The sequence below is a fragment of the Mytilus californianus genome, unplaced genomic scaffold, assembly GCF_021869535.1.
Source record: "Mytilus californianus isolate M0D057914Y unplaced genomic scaffold, xbMytCali1.0.p SCAF_30, whole genome shotgun sequence".
NCBI lineage: Eukaryota > Metazoa > Mollusca > Bivalvia > Mytilida > Mytilidae > Mytilus > Mytilus californianus.
The window spans coordinates 2,329,628-2,349,692 of NW_026262680.1; the positions used below are offsets into that span (position 1 = coordinate 2,329,628).

The 20,065-nt window shown below is 32.1% G+C and overlaps 1 protein-coding gene across 4 annotated transcripts in view; it reads right to left on the bottom strand.

Moving 5' to 3' along the window:
• Positions 1–20,065, bottom strand: part of LOC127736409 (N-acetylated-alpha-linked acidic dipeptidase 2-like) — a 90,186-nt gene that overhangs the window by 50,206 nt on the left and 19,915 nt on the right. For 2 of the 4 annotated variants that reach the window (XM_052246948.1, XM_052246947.1), the window contains exon 1: positions 641–1,178. The exons of 1 other annotated variant lie outside the window; for it this stretch is intronic. In XM_052246948.1, coding sequence (XP_052102908.1) covers positions 641–675 — 35 coding nt within the window. In that variant the 5' untranslated portion in view covers positions 676–1,178. Of the gene's footprint in view, positions 1–640; positions 1,179–20,065 lie in introns of those variants that run through there. One more of the 4 variants, XM_052246946.1, reaches the window with a different exon arrangement.

Here is a 20,065-nt window from a genome sequence, read left to right on the forward strand (position 1 = left end):
CAATATCAAATAGATAACTTCAATATGAGTGCAGGGGGTGCCTCTGAGTGGCAATGTAAGTGGTCCATGTGGTTCTTCTACAGTTATTACCAGCCTGTCAACACTGAGGTTAGGGAGCTACCATTTGATTTTTATGGGGGGGCTAGGATGAAATTTGAAAAAAAAGACAGGACAGAAGTTTTGAGTTAAAAAAAAAAGGCAGGATGAGCAACTTGGCAAAAAAAAAAAAGGCAGGATGACAAATTATGTAAAAAAAGTCAGGATAAACTAATAAAAAAAAAGTCAGGACCAAATAGAGTTAAAAATTAAAAGGCAGGACCGAGATTACAACTAAAAAAAAATGCAGGACAAAATTTTTCATCCTAGCCCCCCCATAAAAATCAAATGGTAGCTCCCTTATGGGAGGTGTATTTGAATCCTATCTTAATTGACCAGGACTGCCTGTTTACCTGCCACTTTAAATTTGGTGAATCTCTCTGGCTTTATTTCTCCACAAAATAAAAATTAGCCATGCAAGAGTGCTGAAAGTGGCGTGTTAATATACCCCAACAATCAGTCAATCAAATTTAATGCTAAAAATTTAGTTAAAGAAATAAACTTTTCTTTACTAAAAAAAGAATAATTATTAAATTCAACAAACCTGTTACTAAAGACAGAAACTAGAATACTCGTCATCTCTCAGTGTCAAAAAGTTGGATGCAAAATTAATTCCACAAGTCGGCAAACTCATGCAACAATTGCTGTACCTTCAGCTCATTAACATTTAACACTTTAAATGACTGATTCTAAATGTCAACAGGATAACCGGGCAATCCTTAAAACCAATGCAGCAATTAAGTTTGAGAAAATTAAATCATCACTGAAATTTCAGCACCATTGCTTTTATGGCTTTTAAAACGAATAAGCCGCTTTGTGTATGAAAATGTTGCAGTAATCCTTCTTAATCCGGCTTCTTCTGCCGACACTTTCGATCTGTTTTAAATAGTTCCGTTTAAAATCACAGAAAAAGACATTACGCAGAATACAATGAAAATAAATGAAATCTGCAATAATACTCCCAATTACATTGTAATTGTGTCGTGAAATTTAATTTAAACGGCATCTACTCGACAGTGTACTTTACTATTAAGTTAAAGATACATGGTATTGATTCACAGACTTCATTTCACTCTGGAAATAATTCAGTTAGTATATTCTACGGAAAAAAGTGAAAGTTCATGATGTAATTCTTGAAGGTTTTAATTTCATTACAGTTCTTAAGTATTCTGTTTTAAAGAGATGGTAAACCATAATTAAAATTACGCAATGCAATTTTACGAATTTTTTGATTGATGATTTTTGACGTTCTTTTTAAGTATTTATGTTGTTAAAATAGCTGTGGGAGCTGTGCGTATTCCTACACAAACAGTAAATTTGCCTATTGATAATACTGGGACACTACTTTCTCAATTATCAGAAATCATCTCGATATAGCATCATAAATATTTCCAATTCATCGCTTCCAAATATACTCCTACAATTATAATTATACTAATGTTGCATCAATACCATAGATTTTCAATACCTATCTCAATTAAATTCTGTCACTTTCACACCTGATATTTTGAAATGTTCAACACTTTTTACAACAATACAGCATTTAAAGTACAAATATCAAAAACATGATATTGAGAGCTTGTACAATAGAGATGCTATCATAAAGTCATCAAAAGACTTGTCTATCCATTATTTACTACTTGCAGATGGAATTTAAAATCCAAACTACTAAAATTTATGAGTTATTGAATTTGAAACAACACTATGATAACACATAGTTCTCAATTTTTTCTGGTGATATTTGTAGAAATATCAATGACTGCCCAAGTAATAGAGCTCGCTTCATTAACCTTCAATTATCTTTACAGTTCTGGTACACAGCTATATTCTTGCTGATCAATTTATCAATAACGAATGTCCAAATCACCAATTAACACAAATGCACATAAAACTAGTGTTTCCTGCATACCAAACTATGACCTGTTCATCATGATGCAGATTTTCCATGTTTTTATGCAAGTGCAAATAACTTTGGAATAAAACCACATGACTGAACTTAATGCAATACAATATGCTTAATATTATAACGAAAATAGATGATGATTAAGAGTTGTTTAATGTCTATTGGAAAATCAAATGCATATATATTCAGGACGAGAACATATTCAGATAGTAATGTCATTTGATTAACAACCCTGGTGCTTTGTTCAAACAGACACGCAAAGCATCATTTTTACAAGGAAAACAGTCCGCAGGAAGACATGACTCGAATAGCTGTCCAGGCACATTATTCTGACTCCAAGCCAACCTGTCTAATTGCCATGTGCCTAAGGGTTGAAGCAGCACATACATTATACTTGATTTGAACCAGCCAGGGTTGGAATCATGCAGTGAGTATGACCCACAATACCACTGAGTCTGTTTTACAAAATAGAGAAAAATTAGTATACAAATAATAGAATAGAAAATAATGTTTAAAACTAGAGGCTCTCAAGAGCCTGTGTCGCTCACCTGTATTTACTGATGCTTTGGAAATCATGTAAAATAAGGTTAAAATCATAATTAATAGTATTAGATATAAGATATTACAATGATATCTAAGATAATAACAAATAAAATGCTCCGCAGGGCGCAGCTTGATACGACCGCAGAGGTCGATCGAACCCTGAACAGTTGGGGCAAGTATGGACACAACATTCAAGCTTGATACAGCTTTGCATTTGGATTGTGATTAAATATTTGACACAGCATAGGTTTCTAACACAGAATGAATGTGGTCTAAGAACTTAAAAATTTTAAATTGGACATTCACCTATTATGGTCCAATATCCAAAATCTAAATACATGGTTGGATTCAGCATATCAAAGAACCTCAAGAATTCAATTTTTGATGAAATCAAACAAAGTTTAATTTTGGATATTTCTTGCTATTGCGCAATACTGTGCAATTGAAGATTTCTTGCTATTGTGCAATACTGTGCAATTGAAGATTTCTTGCTATTGTGCAATACTGTGCAATTGAAAATTTCTTGCTATTGCACAATACTTATTATATAATAATTTACACATCCTGTTTGATGTGTTTCTCCTACCATATCATTATTATTTGCTTTCAAATATAAATCAGAAATAACCAACTTAAAATGGAAAATTTTAAAAGAAAAAAAAAATGAAAAAAAGAAAAAAAATGAAAAAAAAAAAAATCCCCCCCCCCAAATTTTTTGAACCCCCTTATGATTCATCACCCCCAAACTCAATTCCAGCCTTCCCTTTGTGGTATGGTACCTTGCAGTACAATTTCAGAGAGATCCATACACTTGAACACAAGTTATTGTCTGGAAACTAGAAAAATGTGTTTTTTGGCCCCTTTTTGGCCCCAAATTCCTAAACGTTTAGGGCAATAACCCCCAAGCTCAAACCCAGCTTTCCCTTTGTGATATTGAACCTTGCAGTACAATTTCAGAAAGATCCATACACTTACACACAAGTTATTGTCCTGAAACTAGAAAAATGCTTGTTTTTTGCCCCTTTTTGGCCCCTAATTCCTAAAATATTGAGGCAATTACCCCCAACATCAATCCCAGCCTTCACTTTGTGGTATGGTACCTTGCAGTACAATTTCAGAGAGATCCATATACTTGAACACAAGTTATTGTCTGGAAACTAGAAAAATTCTTATTTTTGGCCCCTTTTTGGCCCCCAATTCCTAAACGTTTCGGCAATTACCCCCAAACTCAATTCCAGCTTTCCCCATTGTGATATGGAACCTTGTAGTACAATATCAGAAAGATCCATACACTTACACACAAGTTATTGTCATGAAACTAGAAAAATGCTTCTTTTTTGCCCCTTTTTTGGCCCCTAAATCCTAAAATTTTGAGGCAATTACCCCTAAAATCAATCCCAGCATTCCTTTTGTGATATGGAACCTTGTGGTACAATGTCAGAGAGATCCATACACTAACACACAAGTTATGTCTGGAAGTTACAAAAATGCTTATTTTTGGCCCCTTTTTGGCCCCTAATTCCTTTACTGTTGGTACCATAACCCCCAAAATCAATCCCAACCTTCCTTTTGTGGTATTGAACCTTGTGGTAAAATTTCATAGAGATCCATTCGCTTAAACTAAAGTTAGAGTGCGAAAACCAATGTGTCTTCACTCGACGCAGGACGACGACGACAACGACGACAACGACGCCAACGTCATACCAATATACGACCACAAAAATTTTTTTGCGGTCGTATAAAAACTGCAAAATTTTTGTAAAATTACTAACTCAGGGGAAGCAACCCAACAAGGGGTTGTCGGATTCGTCTGACAATTTCAGGGCAGATAAATCTAAATCTGATGAACATTTTTGCCACCTGTCAGATTTGCTCTAAATGCTTTAGTTTCAGAGATATAAACCAAAAACTGCATTTTACCCCTATGTTCTATTTTTAACCAAGTCGGCCATGATGGTTGGAAGGCGGGGTCATCAGACAAATTTTTTAAACTAGATACCCAAATAATGATTATGGCCAAGTATGGTTAAATTTGTCTCAGTATTTTCAGAGAAGAAGATTTTTGTAAAAGATTACAAAAATTTACAAAAAATTGTTATAAATTGACTATTAAGGGCAATAACTCCTAAAGGGGTCGACCAACAATTTTGGTTATGGCAACTTATTTGTAGATCTTACTTTGCTGAACATTATTGCTGTTTACAGTTTATCTCTATCTATAATAATATTCAAGATAATAACCAAAAACTGCAAAATTTCTTTAAAATTACCAATTAAGGGGCAGCAACCCAACAACAGGTTGTCAGATTTGTCTGAAAATTTCAGGGCAGATAGATCTTGACCTGATAATCAGTTTTATTCTATGTCAGATTTACTCTAAATGCTTTGGTTTCAGAGATATAAGCCAAAATCTACATTTTACCCCTATGTTCTATTTTTAGCCATGGTGGCCATCTTGGTTGGTTGGCGGGGTCATCGGACACATTTTTTAAACTAGATACCCTAATGATGATTGTGGCCAAGTTTGGTTAAATTTGGCCCAGTGGTTTCAGAGGAGAAGATTTTTGTAAAAAGGTACCGACGACGACGACGACGGACGACGGACGCCAAGTGATGAGAAAAGATAATAATGGGGCATTCAAATGTAAAGATTAGAGAATAATGGGCAAAAAAATACAAAACATAAGTAGAAAATGGACTAGTAAATGTGGAATGTGTCCATGGGACACAGATCATGCCCCTACTTGCATACAACATTATAAAGCTTAAGGTACATAACTCAAGAATGGTAAAAATTAAGTGACGCCACCAAAATTAAAACTAGATCTGTGCTTTGTGGTAATAAGCATTGTATATAAGATTCATAACATTTGGTTGAGGCAAACTTAAGTTAGAGAATGGAAACAAAAAATTCAGCAATTTTTCCATTTGTAAAGGGGCATAACTGAGACTAGAACGTTAAAAGTGACGCCACCAAAATTCAAACTTGATCTGTGTTTTGTGGTAATAAGCATTATGTATAAGTTTCATAACATTTGGTTGAGGCAACCTTAAGTTAGAAAACAGAAACCAATTTTGGGACGTACGAACGGACAAGGGTAAAACTTAATGCCCCCTCCACTAAGGCGGGGCATACAAAATTGAAGATTACAGAAATGAAGACTCCCATCCAGACCCTCATATATCCATTTGTGCTGTTGGGACATATAAAATACCATATTAATCAATCAACATTATATAATTCCTCAAACAGAGAAAAAAAGAAAGACCACTTTATTAAAATATAGTATCGGCTAGCCAAAACTATCAAGTGAACCTAACAACCAGTAATCAAAGAAATTTCCAATAATATGGTGAATGAGCTCTCTAATTATGGAGGCTAATTTAGTTCTTAAAGATAATGCTTTTTTAACACTCTAACCCACCACAGCAGAGTGACGATTCTAACATCTCAGAAAATCTATGATAGCCATAATAACCTATCCTATCAAATTAGTGTCATTGATGTTTGGTCGTCCATTAACTAATCTCAAACCAAAAACAAAATACCACAGATCTTAATATTTCGTCTGTGAGCCAATATCTTTTCCTGATGAAATTTCTACCACCGCCAACTTTGATATTTGTTGTAAAGTAATACATTTGGAAGAAATTGACAGCTTATTCATGCTGAAACGATGAAATGATATATTTGCATAACATATATATATGCTTTTATGTGTCAGAGAAGGGATTCACTTGGGAATTAATACAATTTCCTCAACCCAGACATTTGCTCAATGTTATGCAGTGTCGTTCAAATGCTATTCTAAACAGGACATAAAAGTCACTTTATTATTTACTATATATTGCTTGGCAACAAAAACTGTGAATAAATAATTAAATACTGCACTTTCTTGCATGATTACACAGCTGAGAACAGTTACAGTGTCTATGTTATTTATGTTTCAAAAAAGCACAAGGATCTTAGACTTAGTGCACCCTTTTAACTTCTGTAACATCATTTTCTGTTTTAAATAAAGTCAACTGCACTGTAATTCAAAATAATCAATTCTAGAAGAAATTGTTATACATAAAACCTACAAACTATAATTTGTTTCTGGTTTTCAATGTTTTTTGCAATAAAAGAGATGTTGGAGATGCCAAAGGGATATTCAAACTCATAAGGGAGATACCATTTGATTTTTATAGGGGGCTAGGATGAAAAATTTTGTCCTGCATTTTTTTTTTTAGTTGTAATCTCTGTGCTGCCTTTTTATTTTTCACTCTATTCGGTCCTGCCTTTTTTTTTTTTATTAGTTTACCCCGACTTTTGTTACATAAATTGTCATCCTGCGTTTATTTTTCTGCCTTTTTTTTTACTCAAAACTCCTGTCCTGACTTTTTCTTCAAATTTCATCCTAGCCCCCCCCTAAAAATCAAATGGTAGCTCCCTAAGTTGATGACAAACTGACACCATGGTGTATTATATGTGACCGACAGTTTGTTGCCTAAGTTTATCGGATTGTGACATTGATAAACAATCAACACTGAGCATGTGCAGCATGTGACAAATAAGTGAATTGAAAGAGCAATGATATTGGTTTTTTTTTTATTTTCCATGCGTTCCCATTTGTTAATAAAACTTTTCCTTAACAGTTGCTAAATAATTTGTTTTATTATACTTTATGCAAATTTCTCATATTATCTATTCATTTCATTGGACACACAGCATTTTTTAATTTTCACTAACCTTTTATAAGCCCCTCCCACCCATAGCAACATGTGATAATATTAGCAATTAACACCCGCTCCGACTGAGGTTTACCGATTCTTATTTCTACATCATTTCCGTCATTTTATTGTTGTTATTAGTATTTATTTAACTATCTTAATTTATGACTTTATTTTCTAACAATTGTCCTTCTAATAACAAATTTAAAGTGCACACTTGAATCATAAGGCATTCAGTATAATAAAAAACATTATAGTATTAAATGTGTTCTTTCAGAATCAGTTATTACTATTTACCATCCATAATAAAAATAAGGAGATGTGGTATGATTGCCAATGAGACAACTATCCACCAAAGTACAAATGAAGTGGATTTAAGCAATTATAGGCAACCCTACGTCCTTCAACGTCCTTCAACAAAAAACCATACTGTATAGTTGGCTATAAAAAGCCACAGCATGAAAAATTTGAAACTATTCAATTGTGGAAACTAACAGCCTTATTTATAACAAAACAATTTTCGAAAAAAAACAAATATGACAGACATGAACCAACGACAACCACTGAACTACAGGCTCCTGACTTTGGACAGGCACATAAAGAATGTGCTGGGGTTAAACACGTTTGTGAGCACTCAACTCTCCCCCTAACCTGGGTCAGTGATGTAACAGCACAACATAAGAACGAACTATACAAATCAGTTGAAAAAGGCTTAACTCATCAGATTGATACAAAGCTGAAAAACATCATACAAAAACTAAGACTGGACGTGGCTGGGTATTTATCCATAACAATAAAAAAGACACTAAGTACAGATCTGAGAGTACTCGCAGTTACTGACAGCTAGTTTAAAGCCCATAACAACTAATTAAAAAAAATCGTGTATCTTAGACTAAAATATCAATCAATACACATCCCATGGATTTAGTGTAAAGATTTCATTAACAGTCAGAAAAAAACATGACCTAAATGTGCAATGCTAAAATAAAGGTATCGACAGAATGTAGTACCATTAAAGTGCATATGTGTATAACAATACTATTTAGTATATGGTTTTAATTTACTGATAACAAAAGCACGTTTGTTTACATTCTTTCATCACAGTTTTCCCCCTGGCGCTTGCACTGTGCGGTGGCCGTAGTTCTAGCGAGAGTTCATGTACACTTGTTTTAAAGTAACACTTAGCCATTCAAGTGTATGAAACATATTCAACTTTTTTTTTAAATTTGAAGTTTCATATGACTTTTAAATTAAAGAATTTCCGTTAAAAAATTTTCCCATTCATCATCAACCTATAAATATGGACTTTCATTACAAATTAATTAATATTACATAACATTAATTCACAGTAAATTTAATTAGTTTTATGCTGATATTTGAAAATATGCTGTATTAATTGTGATTATATTTCTAAACATGTCTCCCGTGTCAGTTTACATAACATTGCCAGGAAAACTCGGCAGAGCTTTATGATTGTAACATTCTCTGATAAATTTAATTATTTTCGATCATATTTGAAGATATTAAATTAGAATCTGAAAAAGTTTTAATTTACTCCTGCAATTACAAATTACATTAAATTTTCATATAGTTAATTGCTTTTATCAATGCAGAACTATTCATCAGTGTAATTCATGACAAATAGTTTTACAACTTGAACTGTATACCTATTAACCTAATTTTTTAAATTGTGAGGCTTCACTTTTATGCAATGCTCTAGGCCTGGTTGTTAGTCAGTTGGTTAAATGTGGGTTAAAATGTCTTGCATAATGAAACAGCGAAACTATTGTGTTTGTCTTATTCAATCTTATCACAGGTTTTTACATTTGAAAGACAGATTGCAAACATATGGAAGAAACAAATTCTTCTTCTGTCAGTCAACCCAATTAATGGGTCCAGTAACCTTTGACACTACGACTCTCTGTGTATAATGAATGATCAACCAACGAATAATGGAGTTCAATTAAAGAAATAAAATACCATGTACTTAGTTAAGTTGTTATAGAACCTGCCTAACTCAATTCTTAAAATAGTTCAATATTTGTATAAAATGTACGTAAAATCCACAAAAAATTTGTCAACATTACCTATAAAATATTTTTTCTGTACACAGCTGAGCTGCATTAAACCATGTTCAACAATCTCAGTTGTACAAAAACCAAATGTCAAAATGAAAAAATAAGAAGATGTGGTTTGATTGCCAATGAGACAACTGAATACCATCTGAGAGACTGAATGATGTAGAAGTTTAAGCAACTATAGGTCATTGTATGGCCTTCAACTATGAGCAAAATCCATACCACACAGCAAGCTCCTAAGCTGTCTTTATATATATGTAAGATTTCATCACATTAATCCTGACATAAGCTATGCAAATGTAATTAATCAAACAGTCGACAACCAGAATGTTTGGAGATATGTTACACTTAACTGGTCACTTAGTCGACCAATGATTTAGAACGATCCGATATATTGCACAAAGACGTTCTTTCTGTCTTAATCAATTTTCATATTGATTTCATAGTAGGTGTCAATAACAGCCAGATAGGAATCCTAAACCACAGAACCAGATGTATCATACACAAAGATTTTAATTAAGATTTTGTCAAGATTCATCAATGGACAATCAAATTCTTTGTTAGAGCTAGTTTTCTACGTTTAACAGATACTGTGAATTCATTTATTTCGTGGATTATCAATTTTTGCGGATTAAAGAAAAATTGTATTTTCGTGGATATTTTATTTTGTTGATTATTCAGTCACCAACCCGACCTATAGAAAATACATTTAAACTTGTGGTTTACCCTTACACATAAAATCCACAAAATTTGGTATCCCACGTATAATAATGAATCTACAATATCCTATAGAACTTTTAAAAATGACACCCAAACTCATATATGTGTTAACAAACTTTTTTTTAACTTTTAATAAGTTCAATTTGAAAATTACCATTAGAGTCCTTTATATGATTTGTTAAAGGAAATGTATTCATTAGCTATATATATCGATAGTGTAAGGAATCTAAGGATGCATTTCTAAAAGCAAATATTGCATCAAAAAAAGAATGAACTTCAATGATGACCTACATTTTATGCTTCAATTACTTCTACTTCAGAACTTGATACACTTAATTGATTACAAGCAGATAACTTGGTCTAAGGGTGCATCTATATCATTTCATTGATTTTTTAAAAAAAATTTTTTAAGTCCAAGTTTTTTCTCAGATATTTTTGACCCACCTTTTGATCCTTTTTACACTAAAGCTAAATTTCCCTTTGATAACTGTTTCAAAAATAACATAAGGTATAAAAACCATTTTGAAGGCTAGATTTGATAAATTAAGCCCCTTTAATAGTCAGGTTTATCATAACAGTCTTTGAATGTATATTTTTTTTTTCACTTTCGAATTTTGAAGTTGGTTGGTCAGGTTTATAAAATAATTGCAGGTTGTTGTGAAACAGTATATCCAATAATTTTGGAATGCTTAGACCACTCAACAAACAAGGTTCCTCTTAGGTTTGAACCCCGCTGAGGGAATGATATATATATAGATATATATACTGGTAAATACAATGTACAATCATTTCTAATTATTTAATGGATGAAGTACATATCAATTAACCTCTCTTCTTAAAAAACTATTTAATGAGGTGCATGCAAGCAACATTGTTTTCTTAAACATTGTTAAATACTTTTCAATTTTTTTTCTTGGAAATCAACTTTTTTGATTATACACAGAAATTAACAACTTGCATGCAGTAATCAATTTCACTATTGATTGAAAACAACAACTATTGTCATGTAGTGTTTGAACTGAAACAGCTCAACGGGATTACGAGGGAAAAGAGGTTTAATGAGGATTGTCAATCACCAGTTTCCTCCAAATTCTTCTATATAGAGATGTATTATAAATGTCGAGAGCTTAATATAGAGTAATTTTTCTTCTGGAAGAAAGCAATTACTTTAGAATTCAAGACATGGATTTCTGGAAATAAATCAGTTGGATAGATTCATTAAAGAATTTCCAAAAACTAATTGCAAACTTAATCATCAAATTTACAATGAAGTGCTTTTTAGAAGACATCTACATTACGGAAACACAATGTTGCCGCCAGATTTCCCCAAATATCAGACTATCACAATAATTACTCGCCTATAAACCTGAGTTTCCTTTCCTAATCCAATTACTATGGAAACTTCGGTAATAACTTCTTGCTTCAATACTTATAATTATTATTGCTTACAAAATACAGTACTGTAGTTCTTTTTGGCATTTTTTCTTCCTACAGAAATTCTTAGCTTTAAAAATCCAATAAAAGAAACTATTATTTACATTAAAGTTAAGACAATAGAAATGACTTCTTCTGTCTTATGATGATGAACAAAACTGCCCAAAGCATGTGTAGTAAATAATCAACAAGACAGCAACCAAACAACACAAATATTCAAAGCTCACCATACAAAAACTTAACAAGATTGCTACGCTGTAGCAAAATGTCCCAGGCACTGTTTAAATGAGTAATTAAATTGTGTGTCACAATATGTCAAGGTGGTACGTTTGTTCAAGACTCCAAGTATGTTCAAAACCCCATAACAAAATGACACTATAATATGTTCAACTACACTTATTGGCAAACAATATAGTACCAAGTATAATTTAGTATGAGAGCTTACTGTCAAATGGTCTCAGAGGAGTTGCATTCACAAGGTGTTATTGTCACAATATTCGAAATAAAACCCAAAGTGCCATAACTCCTGTGAAAATGGTCGATTTAAAATGGCTGTTCAATATGGTCAACTACACATGGTAGCAAACAATAGTACCAAGTTTGAGAGCTTATACTGTCAATTTAAGTGATCTCACAGGAGTTGCGTTCACAAGTTGTTATGATCAAAATACTCGAAAAAATAGTCAAAGTCCCATAACTCCTGTAAAAAAAAATAAAATGTTTAAAACATGAAAAGTGAACTATCCTCTATTTATGTCATTTGATTGCTGCCCCATTGACATATATACCCACATCTTCTTTTATATTCATATCGTTGAACATTTTTTTAGATGCCAGCAATCTTCTCTGTACATAATGAACATAATTTTTAGGTTTAATAATTTCAAAATTTAATTTGATCTGGAAATAAAAATGAGTCAATGAGTAAATAAATCAGTTTTTTAAACCTCCTGGTATATAAAAAATATTAAACACTCAGCCAAATAAAAAGCTTAATTGAAAGCTAAGATAGATAGCTCAATACTTTCGCTACTATACTATCATGACTATGACCATTTAATCTGAATATACATTAACTTAACCAAAAATTCCCAAATCTGTCATAAAGACTTTCTGTTTTTACTTTGTATCTATTTAGTTTCTATTGATTGACTAAAGTAGATGCTAACATGACTATAAAAAGTTTTTATAGGGTAATAACAGTCAACTGTTTACTGTATAATCAATATTAAGTCAAATATAAGGTGAACTGGATTAATCCCATAATACCATTACATCTTCCCAAGAGGGAAAAGTGTAAAATTCTGACTGGACTGCATGGACCGAACTCTTTGACTAAATCACAATGGACAGGACTGAACTTGACAGGAGGTCTTGATTGAAAAGATCTTTCCTGTCACTTAATCAGCATGATATGACTTTGTTATGCTTTAATTTACCATTTCAAAATTGAGATAAAATGATAAATGTTTTCATTTAAAAAAATTAAGATGATAAATTGTGAAGAAAATCATTTAAGTTTGTTCATTAATCAAGTCACGAGTCAAGTCCAATTTAGAGTCCAGTCCATTCAAAGTTTTACACTTTGCCTCTCAAGAGGTTCATCATTTGCCTTTTATTTAATTATTTGTTGTTTTTATTACTTAAAGTCTGGAAATTAATTCAATCACTGAGATAAGCATCCTGATATCTGCATTATAATGGCCATCTGGATTAAAATGATGCAACATTTTATGGTATGAATAGAACTGAGATTCCATCACTAAATCCAGTGAGAATTACCACATTTCCATCCCCTGACATTTCCACCCCCAGACTGTTTTTTTGATACTTTTAAAAGTATTTGAAATTCAATTGTCCAGTGAGGAGGAATGTCATTTCTGACAACAATTGGTTATAATGGGATTTATCATTGTGTTCCTTATAAAGGAGGCTGATACAGGGAGAAGAAGAGGCAGTTAAGTACCACAAAGATTTTCCTGTTGCCTGTAGTGCACTACAATATTTCTCAATTCAAGATAGTGCAAGCATGTTAAAATTTATAAAATTTAACTGTTAAGAGTGGAGTTTATGATATTGTTTCTCTTGAGCAAAAAAACTCAAGGCTCTTAGGAGACTGGGTCTATCACCTGTCAGCTAAGCATAAAATTGATACAATGCATTGAGAATATTTCCAATAGTTCTCAGGAAAAGCATAAAAAAAGTTTCTATTTTTCAGATGCTCAAATACATTTATTTTATGCCGTTTCATTTCGTTGCAGAATTGCATGCTTCTACATGCAGCATTAATGTGCAAAGGTTGGAAACAATACTTTTCAAATTGTTTAAAATATCATATTAAAATTCAATACAACTTTTTTAACTATATTTTTCAATTAAAAGGTAGTTTCCATTTTCAAAGTTCATAAAATACGACTTTTTCAGTGAGAAATGTTTCCTTGCCGCAAGCCCTTTTTATGATATCATCTCTCAGAAACAAAAAAACTCCTACATTAACAAGTGATGATTATGAAGCTTGTACAAACGACTCTTTTCTATAGTCACCTTGGGAAAATGAAACAAAAACACCTTCATTAACACGTGGTAATTATAAAGCTTGTACAAACGATTCTTTTCTATAGCTACCTTGGGAAAATGAAAAAAAACCACCTACATTAACACGTGGTAATTATAAGGCTTAAACAAACGACTCTTTTCTATAGTCACCTTGGGAAAAAGGATGAGTGTCATATGAAGTCAAGATTAACAACATTACAATGAATAAAATTACAGATGAAGATCTCAATTCCACCATGTATTATCATCAGTTATAGAATTCTTATCCAATTTCTGTTATTCAATTATATTTAATTGCATTGCTGGTAATTTTATAGCTCAATACATTTATATGTATACAAGATCTTGTACATGCCACATGTATGTTAAACATGTGAACAATTCCCCAAATGATATGATTTTCTTAGAAAATGGATTAATTTCACGAACTAAATTTTATATTATTGGCATTTATATTTATTTCAACCTTTTAAATTCACGTTTTTTTAATACTGTCAAGATATTTCAAACTTTTAAGCTCACAAAGTATTTTAAAACAGATATGGATTTTATTGCAGATGATAAAACTTTCAAAACATGTGAACATTCCACAAATGAGACGATATACATGTACTTAAAAAAATTCTACATGGCATTTATATCAATTTTATATCTTATTAAATCTACAGTTTCTTTAATACTGTCTAGATATTTCAAACTTTTAATCTCCCAAAGTCTTTTAAAACAGATATGGATTTTATTGCAGATTATTAAACTTTTAAAAACGTGAAACTGTCAAAATTAATCCATATAATAGAAAAACAAAGGATGTGGGGTATCCATCCATGACACAAAATCAGTACATGCACACAAAAAAAAACATGCTTTTATTGCTGTTCTTCATCTCAAAGTCACAGTGAGGCCATTAACACGGAGCAAAAAAAAAAACTCTCAGCTCACTGCAAGTTTAATTAAGGCATGAATGTTATAAATGAAGCATGCACGATCTTGTCAGTGGTTATTCATTATCATATCTACGCTTTTGTCATAAAATAAGGCCAGCCTTAAAAAATTCCTTATTTGATGTTGCCTCCCCTTGCCTTGTACGGTTTGGTAGGTAGGTAGGGATTTTTTTTTTTTTGGCCAACAGCATAAATTGAGTTTACATATTTTAGACAAGAAAACAACATGAACATGATAAAAGCAGGAAAAAATCTTTAAAAAAAAAATTTGAAATGATTTGTGTCATAAAATGTTTTGGGAAGTCTGCATTTTAGGTGGGTAGCTAGGTAGGCGAACATCAAACAATCTAAATTTTATTTTTGGTCTAAAGGCCATTTGGTTTTGATGGCAGATATTTGGTAATCTCTGTAAGATTACTTTTATACATTTTTTTTAGACTCAGCATAATGCATTATGCTCTGAGAAATTAAGAGATGTAGATGTTGCATAGACACCTTCATGTTTATTCTGAAAACTGTATATTAAACTCTAAATGTCTATTGGATTTTAATGTTGTTGGGTTGCTCATTTAAGCAAATCTCTGTAAAATCATTGATATGAATCACCCATTTTTCTGGCAAGTTGTAAAGTTCATATTTTAATTTTATCAAGAGCTGTTTTTTAATCAAATTAAAAGCAACAGATGCACAAACAGCATGTTGGTAGTAAGGAATACACTATTATTTTTATGAAACTATCTAAGCACAAATGAGTACATTTTTACATAGTAACTTTATAATTTGTTCAAAATTAGGTAAACAGGAACTTAACAAAGGGGGCAACTATTTAACTTCAAGAGGGGTGTTATGGTTGTTTGTCTGAGTCCGAATTTTTCTTTTAGTTTTACGACGCCATCAATCAAATTATTTTTTTCAAAATTTAACACTATAAGGTATGGGGAAAATCTGGATTCAGAATATTTTTTTTCATCAAATTGGGGATCAGAATATTTTTTTAGGAAAAAACCATATCATACATAAGAACTAAACATAACCCCATCACATTGTGTATGTGCCTGTCCCAAGTAAGGAGATTGTAGTTCAGTGGCTGTTGCTAATTACTGTATATGATATTTGTTTTTCATTTGTAATATATTGTACATAAATCAGGACATTGGTTTTTTAGTTTGAATTGTTTAACATTTTGTAATAAAATGGGCCTTTATAACTTTACTTTGCTTTATGGGTTTTTGCTCATTGTTGAAGGCTGTACAGTGACCTATACTTGCTAACATCTACATGTATCATTTAGTCTCCAGGGGATATTTGTCTTATTTGCAATCATATCACATCTCACTATCATATATAAGCTTAATATTTACAGGTATGGCCACAAATCTATATCTATTTATGTTAAAAACTCATATTAGGCAGTTAGTATAACAAATATGTTTGAAACTATAAACCCTATTGATGATTCAGACCTATTTTAGGTGGTCAAAACTAACAATTAAAACATTATTCCATAGTAAACTAGTATTTTTTCTTAAAAGTATACACACAAACAAACAGCTGGACAGCTACCTTAATGAAAGCAATATCTTTGGTTACATCTTCTGACATCAGACTCGGACTTCTCTTGAACTGAATTTTAATGTGCGTATTGTTATGCGTTTACTTTTCTACATTGGCTAGAGGTATAGGGGAGGGTTGAGATCTCATAAATATGTTTAACCCCGCCGCATTTTTGCGCCTGTCCCAAGTCAGGAGCCTCTAGCCTTTGTTAGTCTTGTATTATTTTTAATTTTAGTTTCTTGTGTACAATTTTTAGTTTAGTATGGCGTTCATTATCACTGAACTAGTATATATATTTGTTTAGGGGCCAGCTGAAGGACGCCTCCGGGTGCGGGAATTTCTTGCTGCATTGAAGACCTGTTGGTGACCTTCTGCTGTTGTCTGTTCTATGGTCGGGTTGTTGTCTCTTTGACACATTCCCCATTTCCATTCTCAATTTTATTGTCATGTAACCTGACTGACAAAGTAAAGAAATCATATGAGACATCCAAAATTTAATAATAATGATACCAATTTTGGACCCTTTAAGAAAAGTAACCTACTCTGGAAAAAGCTTAGATGGAAAAATGTGCATAAATTCTGTAAAATTGTTAACTTTAATCATTTGTTAGTATTTATTTATTGTCACAAAAATAAATGCTGTAATGAAAACTTCAGCTTCAATTAAAAAAAGCCGTATTTAGTGAATTTACAGACATTTTAATTTGTGGATTACCAAATACAGACATCTTTAAATTAATATTAATTGCCATTAATGTAAATATCTCGTTACAAATTATTATTAATCCATCTTAGTTAAAATTGGTCATCAAATTTGCATAGAAATAAAATATCAAAAGTCATGTTGAAATTTTTCAAATTAAAAAAAAAGACCAAAAAAATAAGAGACTAAAACTTTGGATTTTTATTAACACTGTGACTTAATAAAATATAGTTATAGTAGCAATAGAATCACAAAACTTCGCAAAATAAATAAAAAGTTCCTACTTAATAAATAAAACTAATACTCACTTAACAAATGACAAATAACATGGAAAGTCTCGTAAACAAATTTGGTTAAACAACCAGAATATCAACTGAAGAGATATAATTACTCTCTCTACAATTCTCCGGTAAAAAAAAAAAGATAAATCTTTTATTAACCGTTTTCTATTAGTAATCCATTTCTACTGTTATTTTTCCAGAAAAAATCAATGTGTAGTCATATAACTGCTGCAAAAGATAATGTCAAGTCTACAAGTTTTTGGATGTAATACCAAGATCAAACAAAGATTAGACAAAACACAAGCGTTGCATGGTTAAAACAACGTCTAGTCAATAGAATTAAATTACTAAGTCTTATTATTAGCTCACTATGCAACACTAAAGCGAGTTCAATTGAATTTTTTTTTTTCATCTGTTAAATCACCCACCAAATTGTTCACTCCGATTTATATTTTTTTATATTTAACTTGAAAACAGATTGCCTCTAGAATCATATAAATTGGATGAAATTTGTAAATATAAATAAAAAAGATATTGTATGGTTTCTAAGCTTAAGTCTTATGATCATACAAAAATAACAGCTTGACCACTTAACAAGATAAGCAGGATGGACAAAGTAGTAGCTTTTGCCACCTGATGATGTGATCATTCCTTTTCAGGAAAAAAACGTCCATCTTAACTGCATCGGACTTGGGTAATATAACTTATACAGCAATATCAAACTGAAATATTCATAATATAGTTGGGTCCTCTGTAGCCCAGTGATCAAAGTAGCCGTATCTACAGTGGTTAGTTCAACACGGTTCTAGGTGAGTTGTCTGTAGGTGGTCTGTTACATGGAAATATTTCTGTCCCTATCTAACGTACCGTAATTTTCAGTGTTAATTCAAATTCTATACACCCTTATATATCCTGGTAGAACCCGCTACCTTGCAGAATATATCTATTGTATTGATTAATTATGAACACACATGAAATATTTGCTTCTGGGCGTAAAGCAAACAAGAATTAATCATAAATAAATAATGTTTGTACTTTTATTATTTCTTTAAATATTGATTAAAATAAATTCTATCAACTGCTTTCCAAAAAACCTTATTGCTACAACTGGAATTTAATGGACCAGTTTCTATCAATTCACCTTAAATTCTAACATGAAACTCAGTTTATGCCAATTGACACAGATTTTGCAAGTTTGCAACCTAAATAAATATTGAAGCCAACAACAGCACATCCTAGTCTTGCAAAAGTCAAAAGGCAAGACATAAAAAACTGTTAAGATTTTTTGATTGACAATCTGACTTCTCAATTTATAGTATGTCCCAAAGTACTATACATTGAATGCAGCATTCATAATAATGTGGGGGCAGAGTGGTCTATAAAAAGTAGTTGAAGTACTGCTTCACTAGCCTGTCAACACTGAGGTTGTGAGTTCGAATCAGGCAGTGGTAGGTGCGAGTTCGACTCAAATTGACTCAGATTGTCAGTTTTCCTACCAAAGGTTGGTGGTTCTCTCTGGGCACTCCGGCTAACTCCACCAAACTACAAACAGACCGCCACAAAATAGCACAACAGAGTAGTAATTGGCGTTAGAAATCAATCAATGAATCAGCATTATGTGTTTATAAAGTGGAACCAGATAATTTAAAATAGCAAATTTGTATCAAGCATGTCAAAGATGACATAACTTAAATCATGGTCTCATGCAAACTCAAATTTGTATCAAACATGTCAAAGGTGACATATCTTTGATCATGGTCTCTGATGGAACCTCAAATTTGTATCAAACATGTCAAAGATGACATAACTTTCATCATGGTCTCTGATGGAACCTCAAATTTGTATCAAACATGTCAAAGATGACATAACTTTCATCATGGTCTCTGATGGAACCTCAAATTTGAATCAAACATGTCAAAGGTGACATAACTTTGATCCTGGTCTCATGGAACCTCAAATTTGTATTAAACATGTCTAAGGTGACATAACTTTGAACATGGTCTCATGGAACCTCAAATTTGTATCAAACATGTCAAAGGCGACATAAGTTTGATCCTGGTCTCATGGAACCTCAAATTTGTATCTAACACTTCAAAGATGACATAACTTTGATCATGGTCTCATGGAACCTTAAATGTGTATCAAACATGTCAAAGGTGACATAACTTTGATCATGGTCTCATGGAACCTCAAATTTGTATCAAACATGTCAAAGGTGACATAACTTTAATCATGGTCTCATGGAACCTCAAATTTGTATCAAACATGTCAAAGGCGACATAAGTTTGATCCTGGTCTCATGGAACCTCAAATTTGTATCTAACACTTCAAAGGTGACATAACTTTGATCATGGTCTCATGGAACCTTAAATTTGTATCAAACATGTCAAAGGTGACATAACTTTGATCATGGTCTCATGGAACCTCAAATTTGTATCAAACATGTCAAAGGTGACATAACTTTAATCATGGTCTCATGGAACCTCAAATTTGTATCAAACATGTCAAAGGTGACATAACTTTAATCATGGTCTCATGGAACC